Source organism: Terrapene carolina, unplaced genomic scaffold (genome assembly GCF_002925995.2).
Source record: "Terrapene carolina triunguis isolate 2854851 unplaced genomic scaffold, T_m_triunguis-2.0 Scaffold33715, whole genome shotgun sequence".
NCBI lineage: Eukaryota > Metazoa > Chordata > Testudines > Emydidae > Terrapene > Terrapene triunguis.
Genome location: NW_020698066.1, coordinates 3156174 through 3181161, shown reverse-complemented (window position 1 = coordinate 3181161; position 24988 = coordinate 3156174). Strand labels below are relative to the sequence as shown.

Here is a 24988-nt window from a genome sequence, read left to right as displayed (position 1 = left end):
AAATTATTAAAAGGAAGGATGCAGCAGCCTGCATAGAACTTGGAAGAAGGAGCACAGGTTGCAGGAAGAATTTGGAAGAGACACCAAGAAGTTAGTCCATATGCAAATGACCTGAATGCTAGCAGTAGGTGCAACACCTCTGTATATTGTTCACTTAATAAAGAGACTTTTAGTTTTATAAGCCTGGAATGCTTTCATATTATCACCCAGTACATGGTACATGAAACTCCCAGAATCTCCACAGACAGCTTGCTGCCGTCTGGCCCCTAACAAGCATCTCCTAGCCCCAGAGCCAAGGCTGGAATGCCCCCTACACCAGGGTTCACAAGGGAATCTCAGGAGGCAACCTTAAAGTTGTCTTCCATAGCACCTGCACTGTGACAATTCTCTCCTGGCTGGATATGGGGCTTTTAGGGCTGCTTTACACTGATCTGGCCCATTTATCTTGCTTAAAAGGGCCAGAACAGAGCTAGGAGCTTACCTCCCCACCTTACCCCCCATGACTGCATTTAAAGGCCTAGCAGTAATTAATAGTATCCCTTTCAAAGTTTAAATTAGCCTCAGTCACCTGTCACTTGGGCCTGGTCTACACTATGAGTTTAATTCGAATCTAGCAGCGTTAAATCGAATTAACCCTGCACCCGTCCACACAACGAAGCCATTTATTTCGAAATAAAGGGCTCTTAAAATCGATTTCTCTACTCCTCCCCGACGAGCGGAGTAGCACCGAAATCGATATTGCCATTTCGAATTAGGGTTAGTGTGGCCGCAATTTGATGGTATTGACCTCCGGGAGCTATCCCACAGTGCACCATTGTGACCGCTCTGGACAGCAATCTGAACTCGGATGCACTGGCCAGGTAGACAGGAAAAGCCCCGCGAACATTTGAATTTCATTTCCTGTTTGCCCAGTGTGGAGAGCACAGGTGACCACAGAGAGCTCATCAGCACAGGTAACCATGCAGGCCAATAATCGAAAAAGAGCACCAGCATAGACCGTACGGGAGGTACTGGATCTGATCGCTATATGGGGAGAGGATTCAGTGCTAGCAGAACTTCGTTCAAAAAGACGAAATGCCAAAACTTTTGAAAAAATCTCCAAGGGCATGATGGAGAGAGGCCACAATAGGAACTCACATCAGTGCCGCGTGAAAGTCAAGGAGCTCAGACAAGCCTATCAAAAAACAAAGGAGGCAAATGGACGCTCCGGGTCAGAGCCGTGGACATGCTGCTTCTATGCCGAGCTGCATGCAATTCTAGGAGGGGCCGCCACCACTACCCCACCTCTGACCGTGGATTCTGAGGCGGGGGTAATCTCATCAGCCACACCTGAGGATTCTGCGGACGGGAAGAGGAGGAGGAGGACAAGGAGGACGAGCTTGCGGAGAGCACACAGCACTCCGTTCTCCCCAACAGCCAGGATCTTTTTCTCAGCCTGACTGAAGTACCCTCCCAAGCCAGTATCCAAGACCATGACCCCATGGAAGGGACCTCAGGTGAGTTTACCTTTTAAAATATAAAACATGGTTTAAAAGCAAGCGTTCTTTAATGATTACTTTGCCCTGAGGACTTGGGATGCATTCACGGCCAGTACAGCTACTGGAAAAGTCTGTTAACGTGTCTGGGGATGGAGCGGAAATCCTCCAGGGACATCTCCATGAAGCTCTCCTGGAGGTACTCCAAAAGCCTTTCCACAAGGTTTCTGGGCAGTGCAGCCTTATTCCGTCCTCCATGGTAGGACACTTGACCACGCCATGCTAGTAGCAAGTAATTTGGTATCATTGCATGACAAAGCCTGGCAGCGTATGGTCCCGGTGTTTGCTGGCATTCAAGCAACATCCGTTCTTTATCTCGCTGTGTACTCCTCAGGAGAGTGATATCGCTCATGGTAACCTGGTTGAAATACGGGAATTTAATTAAGGGGACAGAGGTGGCCGTTCCTACTGGGCTGTTTGCCTGTGGCTGAAAAGAAATCCTTCCCTGCAGTTAGCCAAGCGCGGAGGGTGGGGGGGAATTGGCCCTGAGCTTTTCGCGTTTGGCTAGCAGGGATCTTCCCTGATACCAGCCACGCGGTGGGGGGAGGGATAAAGCAATCATCCAGAGAATTGGATGGGGGGGGGGTTAGTTTGTTTTCTGCTGCTGAAGGTTAACAGGAAAACCGCAGCACTCAATGGGCTTTGCTTGGTATGTAGGAAAGAAGGGCGCAGAAGCCGAAAGACAATGGCTTACCATGGCCGCATGCAAGCCGAATTCTGTTGCCCGGACCTGCGTCTGTGATCTCTAGCAGCAAAGCCACAGGCACTCAATATTAAGAGGCAAAATGCGACCTTGCACAGAAATCACATGTGCTATGTAATGTGAATAGTGTTTTTTATCGTGAAAGAGTATAAGCATTGTTCTGTAAAATGTATCTTTTTAAAAAATTCTCTCCTTTTTCCCCTCCCTCCAGCAGCTGCAAATTTTTCAAGCCTCCCTCCTCCGTCCCAAAGGCTATCTCAGATAAGGCGTCGGAAAAAGAGGACGCGAGACGAGATGTTCGCGGAAATCATGGAATCCACCCGCAGTGAAAGAGCTCATCTGAATGAGTGGAAGGACACGGTTTCAAAGTATAGGAAAGATGCCAGTGAACGTGAGGACAGGAGGGACCAACGTGAGGAGACGAGAGACGCTTGAGATGAGAGGTGGCGGCAGGAAGATCAGAGGAGGCAGGATGCAATGCTGGGGCTGCTGCGTGAGCAAACAGACATGCTCCGGCGTCTGGTGGAGCTTCAGGAACGGCAGCAGGATCACAGACTGGTGCTACAGCCCCTGTATAGCCTCCCTCCCCTCTCCCCATGTTCCATAGCTGCCTCACCCAGATGTGTAAGAACGCTGGGAGGGGGAGAGGCTCCGTGCACCATCCCATTCCACCCCAGTGGACAGCCCAAGCAAAAGGATGTCATTTTTTTAACCTTTTTTTAGTGGCCTTTTCCTTCCGACTGATCCTCCTCCCAAACCCCACCCGGGTTCTCTCCCTCTTTTTATAATCAATTAATAAAGAATAAATGATTTTTAAACTATAGTGACTTTATGTCCTTTGAAAGCAAGCTGGGGGAACGGGGAGGGTGGGTTCCTTACAGAGAATGAGTCAATAAAGGGGGTGGGTTTTCATCAAGGAGAAACAAACAGAAATTTCACACTGTAGCCTGGCCAGTCATGAAACTGGTTTTCAAAGCTTCTCTGATGTGCAGCGCTTCCTGGTGTGCTCTTCAATCGCCCTGGTGTTTGGCTGCGCGTAATCAGCAGCCAGGCAATTTGCCTCAGCCTCCCACCCTGCCATAAAGGTCTCCCCCTTACTTTCACAGAGATTGTGGAGCACACAGCAAGCAGTAATAACAATGGGGATATTGGTTTGGCTGAGGTCTGACCGAGTCAGGAACGATCGCCAGCGACCTTTTAAACGTCCAAATGCACATTCTACCACCATTCTGCACTTGCTCAGCCTGTAGTTGAACAGCTCCTGATTCCTGTCCAGGCTGCCTGTGTATGGCTTCATGAGCCATGGCATTAAGGGGTAGGCTGGGTCCCCAAGGATAACTATTGGCATTTCAACATCCCCAACAGTTATTTTCTGGTCTGGGAAGTAAGTCCCTTGCTGCAGCCATTTAAACAGAGTAGTGTTCCTGAAGATGCGAGCATCATGAACCCTTCCCGGCCAGTCCACGTTGATGTTGGTGAAACGTCCTTTGTGATCCACCAGTGCTTGCAGCACCATTGAAAAGTACCCCTTGCGGTTTATGTCCTGGGTACCCTGGTGCTCTGGTGCCAAGATAGGAATATGGGTTCCATCTATCGCCCCACCACAGTTAGGGAATCCCATTGCATTAAAGCCATCCACTATGACCTGCACATTTCCCAGAGTCACTACCTTTCGTAGCAGCAGCTCAGTGATTGCTTTGGCTACTTGTATCACAGCAGCCCCCACAGTAGATTTGCCCACTCCAAATTGATTCCCGACTGACCGGTAGCTGTCTGGCATTGCAAGCTTCCATAGGGCTATCGCCCCTCGCTTCTCAACTGTGAGGGCTGCTCTCATCTTGGTATTCTGGCGCTTCAGGGCAGGGGACAGCAAGTCACAAAGTTCCATGAAAGTGCCCTTATGCATGCGAAAGTTTTGCAGCCACTGGGAATCATCCCACACCTGCAACACTATGCGGTCCCACCAGTCTGTGCTTGTTTCCCGGGCCCAGAATCGGCGTTCCATGGATAGAACCTGCCCCATTAACAACATGATCTCCAAAGCTCCGGGGCCCGCGGTTTGAGAGAATTCTGTGTCCATGTCCATGTCCTCATCACTCTTGTCGCTGCGCTGCCGTCGCCGCCTCCTCCTTGCCTCGTTTTTCTGGTCCTGGTTCAGCATAAACTGCACGAGAATGTGCGAGGTGTTTACAATGTTCATGACTGCTGTCTTGAGCTGAGCGGGCTCCATGCTTGCCGTGGTATGGCGTCTGCAGTGTTCACCCAGGAAAAAAGGCGCGAAACGGTTGTCTGCCGTTGCTTTCATGGAGGGAGGGGTGAGGCTGTACCCAGAACTACCTGCGACAATGTTTTTTGCCCCATCAGGCACTGGGATCTCAACCCAGAATTCCAATGGGCGTGGGAGACTGTGGGAAGTATGGGATAGCTATGGGATAACTACCCACAGTGCAACGCTCTGGAAATCGACGCTAGCCCCGGTACATGGACGCACACCGCCAAATTAATGTGCTTAGAGTGGCTGCATACATTCGACTTTATACAATCTGTTTCCAAAATTCGAATTCTGTAAATTCGGATTAATCCCGTAGTGTAGACATACCCTTGAACAATGTGTTCGTTTAAAAAATGGTCACACGGCCTATCAACCTGTTGAAAGAGTTAATTTTGTGTGGGGTACACCAGGATTCAGGAATATACTGCATCTCTGCCAAATCAGATAATTAACAAAATAAAACCGTCAAAATTCAAGGTACAGGGCATATGAAGGCAAATCAGCTCTGCAGCCATAGGGACATAGATGGGCTGCCAGAGAAACAGATCTGTTAAATAAGTACATTCTTCATATGCTAACCCCAAACCTATTACATAAAAATAGAGCCCTCTTAACTGAATACCTGCTAAAGGAGTGGATGTGTTTTTGGCATACCAGAGTTGTATATTTAATAGGTTTTGCAGTGCCTGGAAACCTTCTAACCTACCTACTTGATTACGTACCACCAGACACACAACATCTGGGCAGATATTTATCTTGTTAAATTGAACATGCACCTGGCCCCTTAATTATCAGCTATAATTGACAACTTCATCATCTCAGAGCACTCCTCTGCCCATGCCACGCTGGTATAGGTAATTAGGTAATAATTAATGTTGCTTTAAGTGCATTTGTTCCTAGGAGCTCAGTTTTTCCATACTTATGTTAAAAATGTTTGTTTTATCACATGAAAGACTGAGCATGAATGAAGACCAGCCTAGTTTGTCACAAATGTCTCAGTGCACAACATTGTCCAAGAGCTAACACTGAACTGATATAAGTTTAATTTTAAAGGCACAAGCCCATAGGCAGGCATCTTGGGCCAGGTTATATACTACAGACAGCAACACAAAAAGCAGAAAGCAAAATTCCCAGCCTATGGGCCACAGTACAAGGTCAGGGAGGGGAACGACATTCCTCGACCAAGTCCAACTTTCATGCGGTACTTCCCTCAACTCCCCAACTTTCAACTCTGTGGAGGAGGAAGAGGGGAGAAGGCATCTGATGGACAGGAGAGCAGCAGTGCCCAGTGGTGTATCCTGCAGTGCTTAATCTCTGCACTCTCCCTCCCTGAAGTCAATCAGCAACTACTGGGCTGCTGAGCAGCACAAGGTTTGTTTTTATTAGGGTTAAACGTTTGTTTGTTTGTTTGTTTGTTTGTTTGTTTGTTTGTTTGTTTGTTTTAAAAAAAGGTGTCATATCCCACAGCCTGACTAACCCCTTTTGAAGCTCTGGTGTCGACAAAGCAAGTTGTTGTGATGTTGTGCAGTCTATATGGTTTTATAAAAATATAAGTGAATGTAATGTAATTGGGATATGCTTCATGCAAAAAGTCTCTTGTAAGGTATCATTACAAAGCTCATAATCTACTGAGTGTGATCATCCTATTTGTAGAAATGTACCACTCTTGTATCTAAAACTAGAAATATAAAACATAACTCTGAGGGCCTATTGTAATTATGTAAAGTGTGGGCCATTAATGATGGTTTGGAATCTTGATGACTCCCATTAACAAGGACCATTGTCTGCAGATGACTGTGTTTATATCAGAGGGGTAGCCCTGTTAGTCTGAATCTGTAAAAAGCAACAGAGGGTCCTGCGGCACCTTTGAGACTAACAGAAGAAGAAGAAGTGCATCTGAAGAAGTGAGGTTCTTACCCACGAAAGCTTATGCTCCCAATACTTCTGTTAGTCTCAAAGGTGCCACAGGACCCTCTGTTGTGTTTACATGTGAGTCTTCCTGTATATGTGTGTGCTGGCAAGTGAGTAATGAAGTCTTGCAGTGACATGTGATCATGTCACCTGAACTGGAATCCATCTTTAACCTGGTGCTTTTCCAGTGAGGGGGGGTGAAAACCCAGAGGGACAAAGAGTTCCTGCCTTATGCAAAAGATATATAAAGGGGTGGAAGAGAACAGAGAGGGGGAGGAGCCATCATGGAGAATTCCCTAGCTAACACCTAAGCTGGAACAAGAGCTGTACCAGGGGAAAGAATTGTGCCCAGGCCTGGAAGGTGTCCAGTCTGAGAAAAACTTACTGAAGCATCTCTGAGGGTGAGATTATCTGTATTTAGTTTGATTAGGCATAGATTTGCGCATTTTATTTTATTTTGCTTGTAACTTACTTTGTTCTGTCTGTTACTACTTTGAACCACTTAAATCCTACTGTCTGTATTTAATAAAATCACTTTTTATTTAGTAATTTACTCAGAGTATGTATTAATACCTGGGGGAGCAAACAGCTGTGCATATCTCTCTATCAGTGTTATAGAGGGCGAACAATTTATGAGTTTGCCCTGCATAAGCTTTATGCAGGGTAAAACGGATTTATCTGGGTTTAGACCCCATTGGGAGTTGGGCATCTGAGTGCTAAAGACAAGCACACTCCTGTGAGCTGTTTTTGGGTACACTTGCAGCTTTGGGACAAGTGATTCGGACCCTTGGTCTGTGTTGGAGTCAGACAGGAGTGTCTGACTCAGCAAGACAGGGTGCTGGAGTCCTGAGCTGGCAGGGAAAACAGAAGCAGGGGTAGTCTTGGCACATCGGATGGCAGCTCCCAAGGGGGTTTCTGTGATCCAACCCGTCACAGTTGTATTTTAGCATAACCTCCTCCCTCAATAAAGCTCACAGTCATGGAGTCACAGTGCCTGGGTATAAGGGATATAAGATCCTTTATTTTAACTTGAGTTCCTTCTGTTTTATGTGCCACTTAATCTTGGCCTCCCAAAGACTGTAATTTCTTATGTTTTAAAATTAAATTTCTTTTTTCTTGATAATTTTTTTAGCTCTGCTTTTAACTATCTTTCAGCAATCTCTCAAATAAAATATATATACAAACTTTAAATTGCTGCAGTCTTCTTACTGAATTTAAAACTTGTATTCTGATCCCAGCTAATAACCGAGCATTTCATTTTTATTCAGCTTTCTATTGTCTGCTGCCATCATAAAAATAACATAGTAAATAACACCTAAATATCCATCAGGATTAAAAACAAATCCACATTGCACAGTCATGATTATTCAATTTAGATAAACATTGGGATAACACCTCCTGATCTCTTTACACATGCCACGCACAGCCACCAGTTTGGTGTAAGGCACACAGTATTTGGCCCTTGGTGGCAAAGCACTATATAAAGGAGGTCAGTATCATCATCTCCCTTTTACAGATGGGGAAACTGAGGCACAGAGCGGGGACATGACTTGTCCAAGGTCACCCAGCAGCGGAAGTGGGAATAGAACCCAGCTCTCCTGAGTCCCAGCTAGGTGTTCTATCCACTACACCACACTACCTCCCATTGAAGTCAGGGAAATTGTACCAGTTTATGTTAATATGATGGTTCTTCAGCCCTGTGAAGACTCTTCAAGGTCACCAATTCATCAGGTATGAAATATTCTTCGTGATACCCGAATTGCTGGCTAACTTTTAAAAAAATTGCACATGTAGAGGTTGCTGGTTTTCAAATGATACAACCTACATTAAAACGGAGGGAGATATGAAATTCCAGTGAAAGATACGGCTATAAGTTAATTCCTTCAGACATACATGGGTAATTATAGTATGGCTAGGTCATTACAACTGTACACGTAAGTTCCATTGCCCTTTTGTAAAACAATTCATTTCTCTGCCTTCAAGATTTACTTCCACTAAAACAGTTCTCAGATGAAAACCTCCATTCATACCCAGGTTTAAAATGTTAAAACCTTGGAAGTGAAAATATGAGCAGATGTAGGCCATGAAATCCACTTGTGCATTTGAATATAACACCAATCCTTTGAAAAACAGATGCCATCTAGTGCATTGTAATTCTGGCACCAAGCTGCCTGAAAGTACAGCAGTTAGCTAAGGGGCCGAAAAATCGCAATAGTCAGATATCAGCACATTTCAAAACTGCATTTAAACTTTTTCCAACAAGCAGTTATGACCTAAAGATCAAAATACATTAAAAAAAATTGCAAATAAAACATTAGTAATATGAGCTTCCCACTTGAAAAAATTTAAAACCTAGTGGTGCAGATTCTCAGCTGGTGTAAATCTACTCCTACTGAGACTGGCCAAGGATCTTGGCCCTTTAAGGTACATCTACACTGCTCGTTTCTTTTGATGGCATGTGGAGTACACACCTGCATAGCCCCCTCACCTCCTGGGGGCATAAATAGCAGTGTTGCCTGCAAGCCACAGCTTAGGCAAATAGAGTGAAGACGCATCCTATGGGTGTGGGTATATACTCAAGTACAGACCCAACACAGCTCTATGCTCATTCAAGCTGCATCTCCCCATTTGCACTGCTATTTGTAGCAGTGTAGTATCCTGCTGCCTCCCTGCTACTGGAGCCTTTTCCTGCAGCACGAAGAGACTCCCACAGCAGGGAAAGGCACTGGCATGGAAGAAGCAGTGGGGAAATGCACAGGCTGCTCCACACTGCGGAGCCTTCCTTTCCCCACTGCCTCTCTGCTGCCAGAGCTTTTCCTTGCAGTAGGGAAAGGCTCTGGCAGCAGGGAGTACCACTGGGAAAGACTCTGGCAGCGGGAAAATGCTCTGCCAGCTCTTCATTGCTGAAGCGTTTCCCCACAGCAGGGAAAGACTGGCAATGGGGAAAGCTCAGCCTTCCTCTGTTGCCTGCCCTCTGGCCAGAGCCTTTCACTGACGTGTAGCTGCACGCTGCAGTGTAGTCACAGTGTGCTTTTCACTGCGGTGTGTAGCTACAAGTACACTACCTGCTGCTGCCAGTCTGTAGTGTAGACATCGTCTTAGAGAGGCCTGACAGTCTGAGGTCTGGAAGAGCTGTTCATAAAGCAAATAATGTAATTATTTTAGACTGTGGGCTAGTTTGTTCCTTTTGCATCCTCAGGTGCATTGCAATTCCTCCCCAGGAGGAGTTCAGTCTGGCTTAGACAGAATTCCATCCTGAGGCTCCTGGACTGTTCACACCAATGTGGCCATTGAATCAGACTTGGAGAAGTTACAGCATTCAGTCAACTCCACACCCAGCCAATTTTGCTCGCCAGGGTAGAAGGTGGGGCAGGGAAGATGGGCCTTGAGTTGACCCTGTCCTCTTAATCATCCACACCCCTTTCAGGTAGACTACACTCATATAGATTCTAGGAGGAAGCAGGAATTAAACCACTCCCGTCTCCCTTTCTCTCTGAGCTAGCTTTAATCCAGTTTGTACGGGTGATAATAGCAATGAAGACAGCAGCGCTGGCTTCAGAGATGGCTAGCGAACCAAGTATGTATCCAAGGTCCATGTGGGCTTGTACTAGTCATGCTGAAGCCTACACTGCACTGTCTCACTGCTATTGTTACTCGCACCAGTTGGATTTAAGGTAGCTTGGGAAGGCTAGCCCATGTACAGCTTTTGTGACTGGCCCCCCAAGTAGCAATGCAAGATCTCTTTAGGTATTTCATGGCTTCTTTCACTGTGTCCTCTCCTCAAACACTATGGCATTAACCATAGTGACAGTTACATGTGCTTAAAATTTTGATCAGAAAAAAACAGAACCACTCAGAGCAGTATGCACCACACCCAGTGCTGAGTGTTTGCAAGACCAGGCCCAAAAGGTGTGGTTAAAAGCACCACACTTTATTCATTGTTCTTTACCCATTGTTGTTCTGTGCTTTGCTTTTTTTAAAAAAAGAACTAGAGTGACCCCCAGAGGGCAGTATCAAATCATCAATTTGCATTCTTGGGACAGGAAATCCATTGCTAGGTCCTGTAAATAAACACATTCACACAATAACAAGAGAGATATTAGGAGACCCAAATGTTTTTGGTTATTATTTTAGCTGCTGCTTCACTTAAAGCTTTTACTAATCCTCAAAAGCAAAATGTTTGCTGAATTCCTGTTCTGCAGGAGCGTCATCATACTCTGCTTTGCTTACAGAATGTTTTCTTTCCCCTGGAGAAAGCTTTCCTGGTGGAGAACATTTGTTTTTACTTTCAAGGGTGATAGCTACATGTCATGGCCCAGACCTACTTTGAGTATTCATATCTCCTTTGGCCTTGCACTACATAAAGCAATGGTCTTTCTCCAGTAAAAATGTGCTTTGATTCAGAGTTCAGATACTAACTAAACTCAGTCTGTCCTTTTTTATTTACCTGATAGTTTTCCCTTTTATAAACCACAGGTGCTTGAAGGTTCCTGTATAATTTGAGATAATTTTAAACATTCACACAGAGGGCTAAAACCCAAAGCATCTTTTCCTGTTACTCCTGTTTGTATTATCTTTAACCATTCACACTTGTTTTCAGCTAGCCATTTTCAATTGATTGTTATAGTTCTACACTACAGCTATAAAATGCATTGGAGAATCAGCTTATAGAACCAGATGGCATGATACTGCATGCTACCGAGCACCTTCAACTCCCATTCAAATCAATGGGCCTGTCACGGTCCTCATTGGAGCTGGGGGGGAGGGGAGAGAAAGTTTTCCCATCCTGTGAGAATTTGAGATTTAAAAAAAAAATCTGACCTGAATTAGGACAAAAATTTGAAACCTCAAAAATTTTCACAAAGTGAAAGTCTGATAAAAATGCAGATCGGATCTGAATTATTGAAATGTTTCATGGCAATATTTTGAAGTGTTGCATTTTTGACCTTTTCAATTTTTGGACTTTTTATTATAAATGAACTTTACATTTCAAACTGAAAACTCGGTTCAACCTGAAAAGCGGAACGTTTTCATTTCAAAAATGTCCCATTTTGACCATTTCAAAACAGGACATTTGTTAAAAATAACCCTTTTCCGCAGTCTCAGTTTTGACAAATCAGCAAACTCCCATTATTTTTTTTATGTCTAACTGTACCACTCCCACTATGTGAGGCAACTGTCTGCCACTGTGTCACAGCTTGCAGGAGTTTTGGATTGGTTCATTATTTGCGTTAGAACCACGACATTTTACGTGAGAAAGGACAACTATCGATTTTTTATTTATTTTACTATAAACTTTGATTCTCTCCTGTTGCCCGTGAGTTAATGACATAATGATAGCAAAAACTATCTAAGCCCTTCATTTCGTGGGTACAATGGACTAAACCCTGGGGTCCAATTCAGTCTTACTCCTTATTCAGGCTAACTCATGACTGGCAGTCTTATAGACAGCAGCAAATACTGTACACCATATTTGGTCTCGTATGTCAATATTAAAATATGGTTGCCTAAAACTAGCCTCCTAAACCCATATTTAGGCTCCTTAGGCCCAGCAAATTCCATGGAAGTCATAAGCCTTTGCAGGACTGCAACCTTACTGCTTCCTCAGGAGCTACGTGGCTCACGTACCTAAACATTTTAAATGCATCTTGCTTCAGGTGCTGTTAGTACAGTGCTTTGATTTCCATCCCTCCACCATTAGAGGCATGTTCTGTGACGTCTCACTTTCACCCACTCGGTTACGTTCTCTATTGCCATTGAAAAAGCAATGTGGATCCTCAATATATGCAGAGTTCAATGAACATGTCCTTGACCTCAGAACTAACGCTCTCACATTTTCATTCCTTAGCCTGAAAATGTCATGATTTCTAACATGCTAGCTCTTGCTCCGCTCTAAATTTGTAGTTGCTGAGCCTCATTCTCCTTCCCCCTTAAACCAGTTTTAGACTGGTATAACTCCATTAGCGCCAGTCGAGTTAATCCTGATTTATACCAGTGCAAGAGCAGGGTCACACAGAGGTTTTTTTGGGCCAAATCCTGAAACTGAGCACATATCCCCAAAACTGAGACCCCAAAGGAAGGGGATGGTTGGAGAGACAGCACACTCAGTACTCACCTCACAGCTGCAGCTCTTGTCCCATGGGGCTGGGCCTGGCTTCCCATTCAGGCATTTGCAACCTGGTGCACATAATTACAGCACCATTCAGGTTTGGCTGGACTGCCTCTCCGTCATGATGGAGGGGCATCCATGCCAAATTTGAGTGAGTGGTTTTGCAGCACAAGGGGGTCTCAGCACTAAGTCACTTAGCTTCTCTTTTCCTCAGTTATCCATCTGTAAAATGGGGAGAATAGTATTTCCCTATCATATAGGGTGATGTGAGGATAAATACATTAAAGATTGTGAGGTGCTCAGAAACTTCAGCACAGAGACCATGTAAGTATCTTAGCTAGATAGAAATATCTGAAAGTCAAAACAATCTAAATATATATTTAATGGAACATTGTTAGGAAATTTGGGCCCTAAATTTAGGTTCTGTGGAAAAGAAAAGAAAAGAAAAGAAAAGAAAAGAAAAGAAAAGAAAAGAAAGGAGGGGGGAGAAAAAAGAAAGGAAAGAAAAGGAGGTTGCAAATCTTTTTTATTAATAGAAATATGTTCTTGATTTTTTAATCTTTTATAGGTTTTTTTTATTTAAACATTCTCCACTGAAGTGTTGGGACCCCAATCATAACAGCATTAATTGGTGATACTACTGGAAGAGCAAAAGCAACTAAAAACAGAAAGTAAAACTTAAATTAACTGTCAAAGCAGAGTAAACAAAGTAAATAAAATAAGTGCCAAATGTCAACAAACAGCATCAACACTGAAAAGTAAATACAATTGTTAAAGTTTTACTATTTTGGGGAGGATTCAGAAGTGCTCTGAATCCTAGTGGTGGGCCAAGTTATTGGTTGTAGCATAGGATTCCTGAACACCACATTGGACCCAGTTAAATGCCTGATATGTGAGCGTAGGGAGCTGGGCGCATAACGCCCTTCCCAGGGTTAAAGTAGTAAAGTTGCAGTCAGGCACTTAAAATCCAGCCCATGTGTCTGTTATTCATTTGCCTGCATGTCTTGATCACTTGGTTAAAGTTTTACTACATTGAGCCCTAATCCTGTGAGCCCTGTGCTTGCATGAATGTCGGTGCAAGATCAGGGCCCCGATATTTAATTGTAAAATGAGGATGGGAATGTTATCTCTATTTCATCTTTCTCAAAGATAATGGCTTTACAAATATACTATGTATAAATAGGTAAAATTACAGGACATTATTACATATTAATGGATGAATTAATGTTATTAGTTAAGATTAACTTCGATTATCATTATTAAATAAAAAAGATGTGCCATGAAAATATTAGTAAGCTATATTAGCTATACTTTTAAGTATAAGATCAAGAAGCTGATAGTAGGCACATGTTAGAAACTGAATAACAATCTATGGAAGTCTAAATTGCATTTTTCATTCATAAATGTAGGGTTTGTACTTTTGGAATAGTGTCATTAGGTTATTAAAAAAAACAGGAAGAAAAACATAGGGGAAAAAGAACTGTGATGACATATCTTTTATTTAAAATGTACAGTGTCAATCATTACAAATATAGCTTGACAGAGATTGTACATCACAGCCCATGGCCCTTTTCTCTACAGTAATATTGCTCATTGTACAGTAACCATAATATCTAGGCTAGATAGTGTTCCTTAATGCATTCTATAATGAGCCTGTTTTGGGGCTAGCGCTTTTAATGAGTATATTAGGACTAATTGTTGCACACCGAGGTATATGCAGTGCAACCTAGTGGTCAGAACAGGGGACTGGCCAAGTGACTGAAGTACAATCAGAGGGCAGAGCCAGAGTCATGCTCAGGAGACTACCCAATGGCCAAAGCCAGGAGTCAGAACAGAACCAAAGAACAGAGCTGGAGTCGTGGGCAGGAGACAAGCCAGGGGTCAGAGCCAAGGGCTAGAAATTAGAGGTTCAGAGATAGGCAGAGACTAGGGCGGCAGAGGAACAAGCAAGGAGTAGAGAAAGGGCCAATACAGGAAGCAGGTCTGGCACAGCTGCTCACATGGAATACACTTAGCAGCCACTGTGCTGCTGTTGCTATGAGGCTTAAATATGGATCTGTTGGTCCTTCTGTCCAATCAGAGAGCACAGTCACTTAGTGAGGGTTTGTTGGGCCAAGAGATCATTGGGTTACTAGGCAACTGCACCCAGGGGCAGCTGAGTTCCTGACAGTACCCCGCCGAGGGCTCCTCCTATTCTCAGAATATTTTTGGTGAAATTCCTTCAGGAGATCAAGAGCGTGAACATTTTCTTCTGGGTCCCAGGATTGCTCCTCTGGCCCATACCCCCTCTAGTCATGGGGTTTTCAAACTTCATTGCACTGCGACCCCCTTCTGATAACAAAAATTACTACAGGACCCCAGGAGGGGGGACCAAAGCCTGAGTCCACCCAAGCCCTGCAGCCTTGCATGGCGGGGGGGGGGGGCAAATCCTGAGCCCCACAGGGGCAAAGCTGAAGCCCAAAGGTTTCAACCCCAGGCAGGGGGCCTGTAACCCCGCCGCCCAGGGCTGGGGCTGAAGTCCTTGAGTTTCAGCTTTGGCCCTGAGCGGTGGGGCTCGGGCTTCAGCCCCGGGCCCCAGCAAGTCTATGCCAACCCTGGCAACCCCATAAAAATGGGGTTGTGACACACTTTGGGGTCCCGACCCACAGTTTGAGAACTGCTGCTCTAGTCTATCAGATACTGGAGCTTCCCTCTGACTCGCTGGGAGTTGAGGACCTATGGACTTTGTATTCCTCCTGTCCATGGACAATCACTGGGGGTGGAGGAAGGGCTACCCAGTCAGGAAAAAGATTGTCGATGAATGGCTTGAGGAAAGAAACATGAAAGATGAGGTGAATCTTGAGGGATTCTGGGAGTGGAAGCTTGAAGGCCACTGGATTTGTTTGCTCGATGATCTGAAAAAGACCCAAGTTTTGATGGTCAAGCTTGGTGGAAGGACAGTCTGTTCTCAGGTTCCAAGTAGCGAGCCAAACCTTTGCCCCTACTGCAATGCTTAGAAGTTACTTCTTTAGTAGCAAGTAAGTTCTCCTTAAGTTCCTGGTGTGTTTTCTGGAGGTGAAGGACCAGGTCTGTGGTTGCAGGGATGGCAGAGCTTTCAGGTAGGTCTGGATGGAATCAGGAGTGAAAACCAAAATTTGCAAAGAATAGGGTCTGGTGGGTTAAAGGGTGGGAACCAATCAACCTCATGGAAATTCAGAAAACAGTTTACACACTGCTCCAGGTTCTTGTTGACTCTTTCAGTTTGACCATCAGTTTGCAGATGGTAGGCTGTAGAGGTTAGGGGCTTGGTGCCAAAAAGGTGAAGACATTCCTATCAGAATTGAGAAATAACTAGAGGGCCTGGATCTGAAATGATGCATGTCAGTATGCCATAGTACTAAAAAACCTGCTCCAGGAAAGCTTGCACAGTTTCACAGGCAGATGGCATGGTGTGGCAGGGAATAAAATGGACCATCTTGGTAGGGAGGTCCACTACAGTCAGGATAACTGAGTACCCTTAGGAGCATGGTAACTCCACTCTAAGTCCATTGAGAGGGTGGACCCAGGCCACGGAGGGGTGGGGAGAAGTGGAAGGAGGCCCACAGATTTGGCTTGCAGGTTCTTCATATGGGTGCAGCGGTCACAGGACCTAACAGTTTTTAACATTTAATATTTACAAATATTTAACAGTGAGGGGTTCAGAGGTAGGCAGGGACTAGGGCTGGAGCACAGCAGGCAAGGAATGGAGCAAGGGCTGGACAGGAAGCAAGTTTGGCGCAAATGCAAGGGTGGAACGCATTGAGCAGCCACTGTGTTGCTGTTGCTGCCAGGCTTAAATAGGGATCTCTTTGCTCTTCTGTCTAATCAGGGAGCACAGTCACTTAGTGACGGTCTATTGGACCCAGCCGAGCTCACTGGATTGCTAGAAGACCACACCGGGAGCCAGATGAGTTCCTGCACTAGCAGTAATGAACAAATCTAAAGAAATTTTCAGATTCAGCTGAGGTTATTGTCTATAAATGTAGATGCTTAGTCTAATTGCATTAGTCTGGAATTTTTGGCTAGACCAGGCGCTCATGAGATTTCCAGGACTTTCTGGTTGTGTCTGCAAGCACAGTATTGGTCACAGAATGCTGGTATTTCTCTTTTGTCTTCTGTTTACAGAACCATTGGATTTCATAGAGCTCCTGTCATCCAAGGCTTTCAAAATGTGTTGCAAAAGAGAGATATTATCCCAGCTTAACAGATGGGCAGACTCCTGATCCTAATCCCCTGCTCCAACCACTAGACATGCTGCCTTCTGTAAAACAGGGATTTTTTTTTTCCTGGGAGGAACTTTTGGGACATTACAGTTTTAGGTTCAGTTCAAAGATTTTTCATTTTGTTTTTGTCTTTTTAAATGAAGATTAAGGCCAGTTTTTATTTTATTAAATAGATTTCACTCCTTGAAATTATGAGAAACAAAACCCAGAGAAAGAAAAGTAACAGTACTAGAAAGGAAAAACAGGGCAACCAAATGAATAAACTGACTTGATAAGCCAGACAAAAACAGTTTTTACTCATATACTATGCCATTGAAGGGAGAAGGGTAGATTGAGCTAAAGAAAATTTTGCTTTTAGATTCACTGTTTTCCTAAATCTGGACTAAGGTACAAGTCTTGACAAGCAAACTACAATCATTTTAAAATGTGATCCAAGTTCATACTTGACTAAAATATTGCTCCAATGCCTTGCATCATTTGACAGAGTTGTCCTTTCTGAACAGCCAGAATACAGAATGTTCTCCAGTATGAGTTTGGTTTGATGAAGCTAATGTGATATTATCAAACATAAAATTAATGGCAACGGGCATTATCATTTCATTGGACTTACCATAACGTAGTCAAATTCCCAGTTTTTCATCAAATAAATATAGAAGATTACCTTAAATTTAAGTGTCAACAGTTATTGTCTTAACAGTAATACAGAACATTCAAACTTTGAACCCAATCCTGCAAACACTTGTGCCTGTGGCTTGCTTAACTTCACTACCCTGAGTACCCTACTCAGGGTAGTAAAATTAAGTATATAAGTGTTTACAAGATCAGAGCCCAATCCTGATTTGTAAAACATGCATTTGACTTCAATAAAAGGCTACCATTATCAAAAATAAATAAATAAATAAGTACACAATTCCTTCAAACCACAAAATGGAAATGTTTTTAACTAATCAAAAGCAAAATATTTGAGTTGGACAAAAGTGATAAAAATAGTCATGTTATTCGAATAATTTTGTAGCCACTTTTTATTCCAAAAAAAAAAGTTGTAGTTTTGTAAACCTGACATTTCCAAAACAGTGCAAGTGAATCAGAATACAGGTGCACACATAGCTTCTAAATACAGGTGACATTGATAATAGTGAGACACGTTCTTCCACCAAAAATTCACAACATTTTTTACAATTTTGCAATACACAAAGAGTGAAATTTTAAGAAGAAAAAAAAAAGAGTGAAAATGGGGCAGGTACCCTGCTGTATATGCAATTTCATGCTCCAAAGCAGTTACACTCTTTATGCCAGTTTAATCAATGTACAATGTGAGCCAATTCCTACCCTCATTTACATCCGAGCAATCCCACTGAGTGTATGAATTTAAATGAAGGCAGAAGTTAGGTCTATGATTCCCTTAAATCCTTTAGTGAAAACAACATATATATTCCCATGTCACATAGATAATATCATGCAGGAAAATTGTGCAAGATTCCAAAACGTGCCCATAAACAGAAGACATTCAAAGAAAGATGGCACTAAGCATTATCAAATGCAGCCTTTGCACTTTGAGTCATTGCTGCTTTTGTCAATTCAATTTACCTGAACATTCTTGATTTCAAAGAGGGTTCTTCAGTATTTGTTGACATTTCAAAGTGTAAGGATTTTGTTACCCTTTATATTGGGTGCCATTCCTGCAGCGTTTAAGAAATCATCTCTTCCACCATCACCCTTGCCCTAAGGCAAGACCTATGCACTCTGTCACTTATTCGCTCAAGATAGGGATTCAGTAGGTATTAAGCAGTGCATAGGCCCCACACTAACCCTCTGCACAGAGGTGAATTTTATTCACTGAGTTTTGTCTCAAATCTTTCTCTGACTGTAAAGGAGAGTCGAGGGTGCTTGGGGGGGCACCCTGAACATGGCAGAAACAGCCATAAGTGATTTATATCTTTGTGCTCCCTTGTGAAAAAAACAGCACACCTTTAGCACACATCTACTTTATATACATATTTGAAGTGTACTACATTTTCATAAGGGTTTGGTTTTCTTATCAGAAGTTGATTAAAACCAACTGATACTTGATCAAAACCTGTAGGTTTAATGCAATTTGAATTTACTATTTTTAAATATGCTCTGTCCTAGTGTATTTCATGATTAAATCTTACCATCCTAAGTGGAACTAGGGAGCAGTCACAGTGGACCATGCCAAGAAACTGATAGGGAAATTCATGATGAGCTCATATAGAAAAACTAAACCTTTTGTGACATCTGAACCACAAAATATCTAACACCACACAGCAGCTGAGATCCTCTATGATTTTATTGAGTATTTATGGTATATTGTCACTAATCTAGCCAAACAACGTCATTTTGTATGAGTCAAGACACATATTAAATATCTTTATTATTAAATAAGGATCTCTCTCCTTTCCTCCATATCTTGACTTGACCTAGGCAATCCCTTATACTGCACCTATTCTCTCTCTTTTATCCAGTCCCTTACAACAAAACACCTTTCACAGTCTGTAGCCTTCTTTAGTACTTTATCAGTACAAACAGACACACTGAGCCAAATACACTCCTGGCAAAAGTACTTTGAAGTCAGTGGAATTATACCAGGGATGAATTTGGCTCAAGTCTAGGATGCTAAATAGTGCAATAGGAGACAATTATCCTTTGGCTTTGTGCTCATTAAAAATAATTTGTAGCTTGTTATATGTGATTATAGCAATGTTCTTGATTACTGGATCCTTTCATGTTCTGGCTATGTGGTCATTTGCTACACCGAGGCTTGGTCTACATTACCAACATATGTCAGTATAACTACGTCACCGGAGCGACGTAGTATCCTGACCTAACCCCCTGGTGTAGACACCTCTTGGGGAGGTGGAGTATCTCAGTGCAGTTGAGCTGCTGCAGTGCTGTAAGGGTAGACAAGACCTAAATCTGTCCTATTTATACTTCTGTCATCATTTTGGGAAAGGCAGCTGACCATGCTTCCAATCCGACATAGATAAGAAGGCCCTTCAGTGACAAATTTTGAGTGGATACAACATTATCTCTGTCTCCTTTCCTAGAGGTTAAGATAGATACAGTTGCTACATAAAGTATCAACCTGCATCCAAATAATAAGGGGCACATAAAAAATGTACGAGTATGGACACGATTCATATTTTGTAGTTGGAAATGATAGAGAATTTGCAAAGAAAATGCCTCTTCACAAGTGTAAGGATCAGGCAAGTACTCATGCAGATTTCTTGTTTATTCTTTGCATTCAAGTCTTCAGTGTTCCTGCAGTACTCTTTCATCGTGCCGCAGTATGACACCAGTTACGATCTTGCTCCTTTTTCATCTCCTTCTAACACATGGGGCTTGATACTTCTCTCCCTTACATTGATTTTATACCAGCATATCAGGGCCGGCTCCAGCGTTTTTGCCGCCCCAAGCTTCATTCTTCGGCAGCAATTCGGCGGCAGGTCCTTTCCTCCGAGAGGGACTGAGGGACCAGCCGCCGAATTGCCGCCTAAGAGCCGGACGTGCTGCCCCTTTCCATTGGCTGCCCCAAGCACCTGCTTGCAATGCTGGTACCTGGAGCTGGCCCTGCAGCATATCAATGTAATTACTCCTGATGTACGCTGCTGAAATGTAAGAGCAGAAGCAGACCAATAACGTCTATAAACAAGTGGTGTACCAGTAGCACTATTTCTAGTCAGATACCAAACAGCTCTTTCTATGAACATTAGCACGAAGTTTCTTCCAGCCCAGTAAGAAATCTGCTAAAGAATTATTTGAGAGTGTGGGTCTGCATTTTAGCAAGGCCTGTGCCAGAATTCAACTCAGTTTTTAATACTAGATGAAGGATGATAGCTAGTATTAAAAGCATCCAAATATGAAACCTCAAGATTTAGAAATACATCTAATTTGCTCATCTATCTAATACAGCCATTATTCTAAAGATTATCATGTAAACAATCTTGTAACTTGGATGTATAAAATTTAGATGGCAGGCATAATGGTCAGACCGCGTAGCTATGTATCACTAGCTTGGACAGCAACATGTGAAACAGATTATGACCATTAACAATATCAAAGACCATCTTTTATATCATGAATTTTGATATAATTAATTATATTTTTAACCCAAAGTAATTAGTTGATGCCTAAGTGGTTGGCCCAATTATATCCTTGCAGTATCTTGTTGCCCATTGTCAAAGGATTACAGCTTGTGGGAGACAGAGTTGGCCAAAGGAAGACATTCTTCACTGCTTTCTTCAGTGCAATATGCCCTGTGATCAAAAGGTTATATTCCTGAAATACAAGAGGCAATGTGGAACTATAATTCTTGTTACTTGGCTGTGAGTAATTGTTTCCCACAACTCAGATTAGTAACGGATAAATTCAAATGCAGAAAATCATATGTGAGTAATACTTTAGGTTCTTTAGCTCGTAACTCAAAAATCAACTTCAGCTTAAAAAATGTGAAAAGACTTTGGCTTATTGCCATTAAATGGTCTATATACATTACCAAGCCTTGCGGATTTGCCACGTGAGGTTTTTCAGCTAGTTTCATCTGAAAGTCTTTTTTTTTTTTTTTTTTGCATTGAAGTTCAAAAGTACAATAAGATTTATATATAATATATGTATTTCCAAGGTTTTAGCCAGATATCAGTGCTTGAGTGAACTATATAGCTATTCAATAGAAACAATAAAACATTGATACAAATATAAAGACATAATCAGTATAAAAAGCTTATATTTATAAAAATACTTTTAGGTATCAGTCTTCCCCTGAGGGTATACCACATATGTTGGATTCATAAATATTGCTCTGCACTGCAGCTTGGTTACCAAAGTTCAAAGTTCAACTCTTACAGGAAATGTAAATCGCTCCAGTCACCGGACATGGCTGCAGTGGTTGCCTCAGGATATGTTCCCTAGCTTGTTAGGATGATGAAGAACACAGCATCAACAGGGCCTCCGAAAAATCTGGAGAAGATTCCTTCTTCCACATATGGAAGATACAAGAGCAGGACCAATAGGCTAGCAAGTGTGTGTCACATGACCCTTTTTTCTGGCAGTTCATTGATTTTTCTGGACCCAGTCCCAACTATCTTCATTCTCCTTCCTGTTCTTCTCAGCCTCAATGATTTCTTTGTATCTCCTGCGAAAGAAGCCCAGCTGCAAATTGAAAAGAAATATCATTATAAATAATGATGTCATGAATTAAAATCTATCCTGGTTTTGATAAACAATTTGGCTCTGATTCTAATCTCATTGGTGTAAAACTGGAAAGGTTATTGAAGTCAATAGAGTTGCACCTGATTTACATTAATGTAAATGAGATCAGTATCAGGTCCAAGTTTTCATGAGTTCTCGGCTTCCTTTTATCTTAACTACTTTTGACAGAAGACTCCACTTATATAAAACACAATTTTTAAAAAAAGCAGTTAAAATATTTTCAGAAAACAAAAAATACTAGAAGTGGGCTTAAGAGGCAGTATTCAGATCCAGAACCAGGTCAGAACTGGACTAGAATCTGGGTATGAGTCTAAATCAGAGAGATTTTGGCAAACCCTAGCATGAACTGTCCTTGGTGATTCTGGGCCAAAATGGCACAAATCTTGTGAGATCAGATGACCTTGCATTAATTTGATCCTCTTATGTGATGGAAGTCTCACAAGATCAACTACTTTCACAAGCTTCCATTTGTATCCAAACCAGAAAATAAGCCTTTTGGGGCCTGGGTCAGACACGGAAATCAGAATCTTAAGTGGTTCTGTTTCCAGATTCTGGAATCAGTCCAGATCTAATACCTATGTATAAAAATATAGTTTTGTCAATATTTATTGCTGAATTTGTCAGCAGTAGAGGCTTTCCTGGGTAAATATGGTAATCCCTGCCCATTTTGAGTCAGGTAGTTCATTACCCTGTGATCCTAGCTTACTGAACAGCTACTCAACGCAAGGCATACACATTTATACATGCACACCAGTGGAGGCTGTTGACTGCTGGAAGTGGGGAAGCAAACCTGACACATGGCATTTTCAGAACCAGTTTACAGCATAATCCTGTTCTGAATATGTCATGTGTCAGTTTTGCTGCCCCACTTCCAAGGTCACCAGCCTCCACTGGTGTGCATGTATTAATGTATACTCCTTGAGTTGACTAGCTGTATTCTCAACTCCTGCAGGGTAAAAATGATGCTCGTCAGTTATTAACATCCTCTATTCACAAACTAACTTAAGAACATTTTGCACTATTATGTCACGGCTACATTTCTGTTAAATGTAGCTTTTTAGTTCAAATTCTTACTAAACTGTATTTTCTACAAATATATTTTAACCCCTGGGATCTGGAAGTCTCACACCCCCAACCCCCACACACAATAGACAGGTGGATAAATTGATATTATCCCAGTTTTACAGATAAAGTAACTGAGATAGATCAGTAAAGTGACTTCCCCAAGGCCACATGGAGATTTACAGTTCGAGCTGGAATTAGAACTCAAAAGTTCCTACCTCCTAGCCTTGTGCACAGTGCACTAAATCTCACCTTCCCTTCAGTCATCATCAGCAAAGTGTTAGGTCTTGTGCTCAGTAAGACGAATCAACTTACATTCATTAAAAGAAAATCCACCCATTCATATTTCTGGAGGGGTTCTCTGAAGGCTTATTTTACAAGTGTGGTTCGATTCTGAAAAATGACTCCATAAAAATGGCATTGTGGGTGTTTCTTGTCTCTTACGGTCTTCCAGGTTAAAACAAAACAAAACAAAACAAAAACATCCACAAAATTTTTTTTCTTAACTCCCTGTCCTTCAAACTCATTCTATGACCTGAAAGTCAAGCTGAGTTCTTTCCTTTTCGCACATCATTGCCAGTAATAAAGGTTTTGCAATTATGCTTTCATCTACACTAGTCACTAGTGCAACCACATTGAGAGCACAGCTTGAAGACCGTGACAACAGTGCAAACCTAGTGAAATCTTCCCATGGATATCAATGATCTTTGGATCAGGCCCTAATTGGAATCAATGGCAAAGCTCCCATTGACTTAAATGGTGCAGGATCAGGGCCCTAATGAACATTTTTGTTGATAATGCACAAAAAAGAATAGAATCCACTTTCCTCTCTCTCGGCTGTGCTGGCTCTGCAGAGTTAACAAGAGTTAGCAGTAGGGGTACTTTTTTTGGTCACAAGTCAGTAGATATACCAAGGAGTCGATGTGTTGAGTAAGAGGGTGCCATTTTTATATAGTTATTTATCAGCGCAGACCTACACATTCAGCACTTGAGAACTTCTAGAAGAGAAAATTGCCACGGGATTGGTTTTCCTAACATTAACAAGGACAGTTCAATTTATAGCTTTTAAAAACAGGTTTTAAACCCTAAAGGTTTCAATCCTTCATACAACCACATCACTGGAACAATAAAATCCACACTCGAAGTTATAATCAAAATTATAGAAAGGCTTTTTAATTTCCTCCAGGGCCAAACAAACAAAAGCAAACTCTTTCCCACTGTTATTTTAATAAAAGTTGTCTGTTTGTGAACATCTGCTTCAGGAATTATCTTTAAAAGTTGTGATAGTTCTGGTATTTTATTATTTCATTACTGCATAAGGAACATTTTTGTAAGGCTTTCCAGCAGGAATAGAATGAGTTGAAAACCTTAATAAATATTAACAAAGCATGAAACCCAGAATCCACAGGTTATCCTGCTACGAAATCAGGAGTGCTGGAATAATTTGTATAGTGGGGTGCTGAGAGGCATTGAACCAAACTGTAAACCCTGGATATGATGGAAACCACTTCACACCAGGGGGTGCAGCAGCTCCCCAGCATCCCTAGTTCCAGCACCTATGTATGAAATTGTATATATATCATTTGCTGTAAGTCTATGTGACTGCTCCAAAATCATGGGAGGAAAATGAATTAAAACAAAGGGAAACACATTGGGAGAAAAAAGAAAAGCTTGGATGTGCAGACTGGATGTGACCATTTTTTAAAAAGACTTGGGTTAGGGATTGGCTAAGTATGACATCCCCTAAAGGGTAAAGAAATACCAAGTTATGGGACAATATATGCTAATGCCCACATATCGCTGTCAGTAGAAACATGCTAACACTCCACATCATCACAAGGAAGTTTCTTCTGCCTCATGTTAAAACCTCAGCAACATTGGCCAACATTCATGGTTGACATATGTGTATACGTTAGGTATGTGATGAGT

General features: G+C 42.4%; 1 protein-coding gene across 1 annotated transcript in view; it reads right to left on the bottom strand.

Annotated features, from left to right (window-relative positions):
- Positions 1–21216: 21216 nt before the first annotated feature.
- Positions 21217–24988, bottom strand: part of LOC113409497 (integrin alpha-9-like) — a 296697-nt gene continuing 292925 nt past the window's right edge. The window contains exon 28 of the mRNA XM_026663483.1: positions 21217–21937. Coding sequence (XP_026519268.1) covers positions 21839–21937 — 99 coding nt within the window. The 3' untranslated portion in view covers positions 21217–21838. The remainder of the gene's footprint in view (positions 21938–24988) is intronic.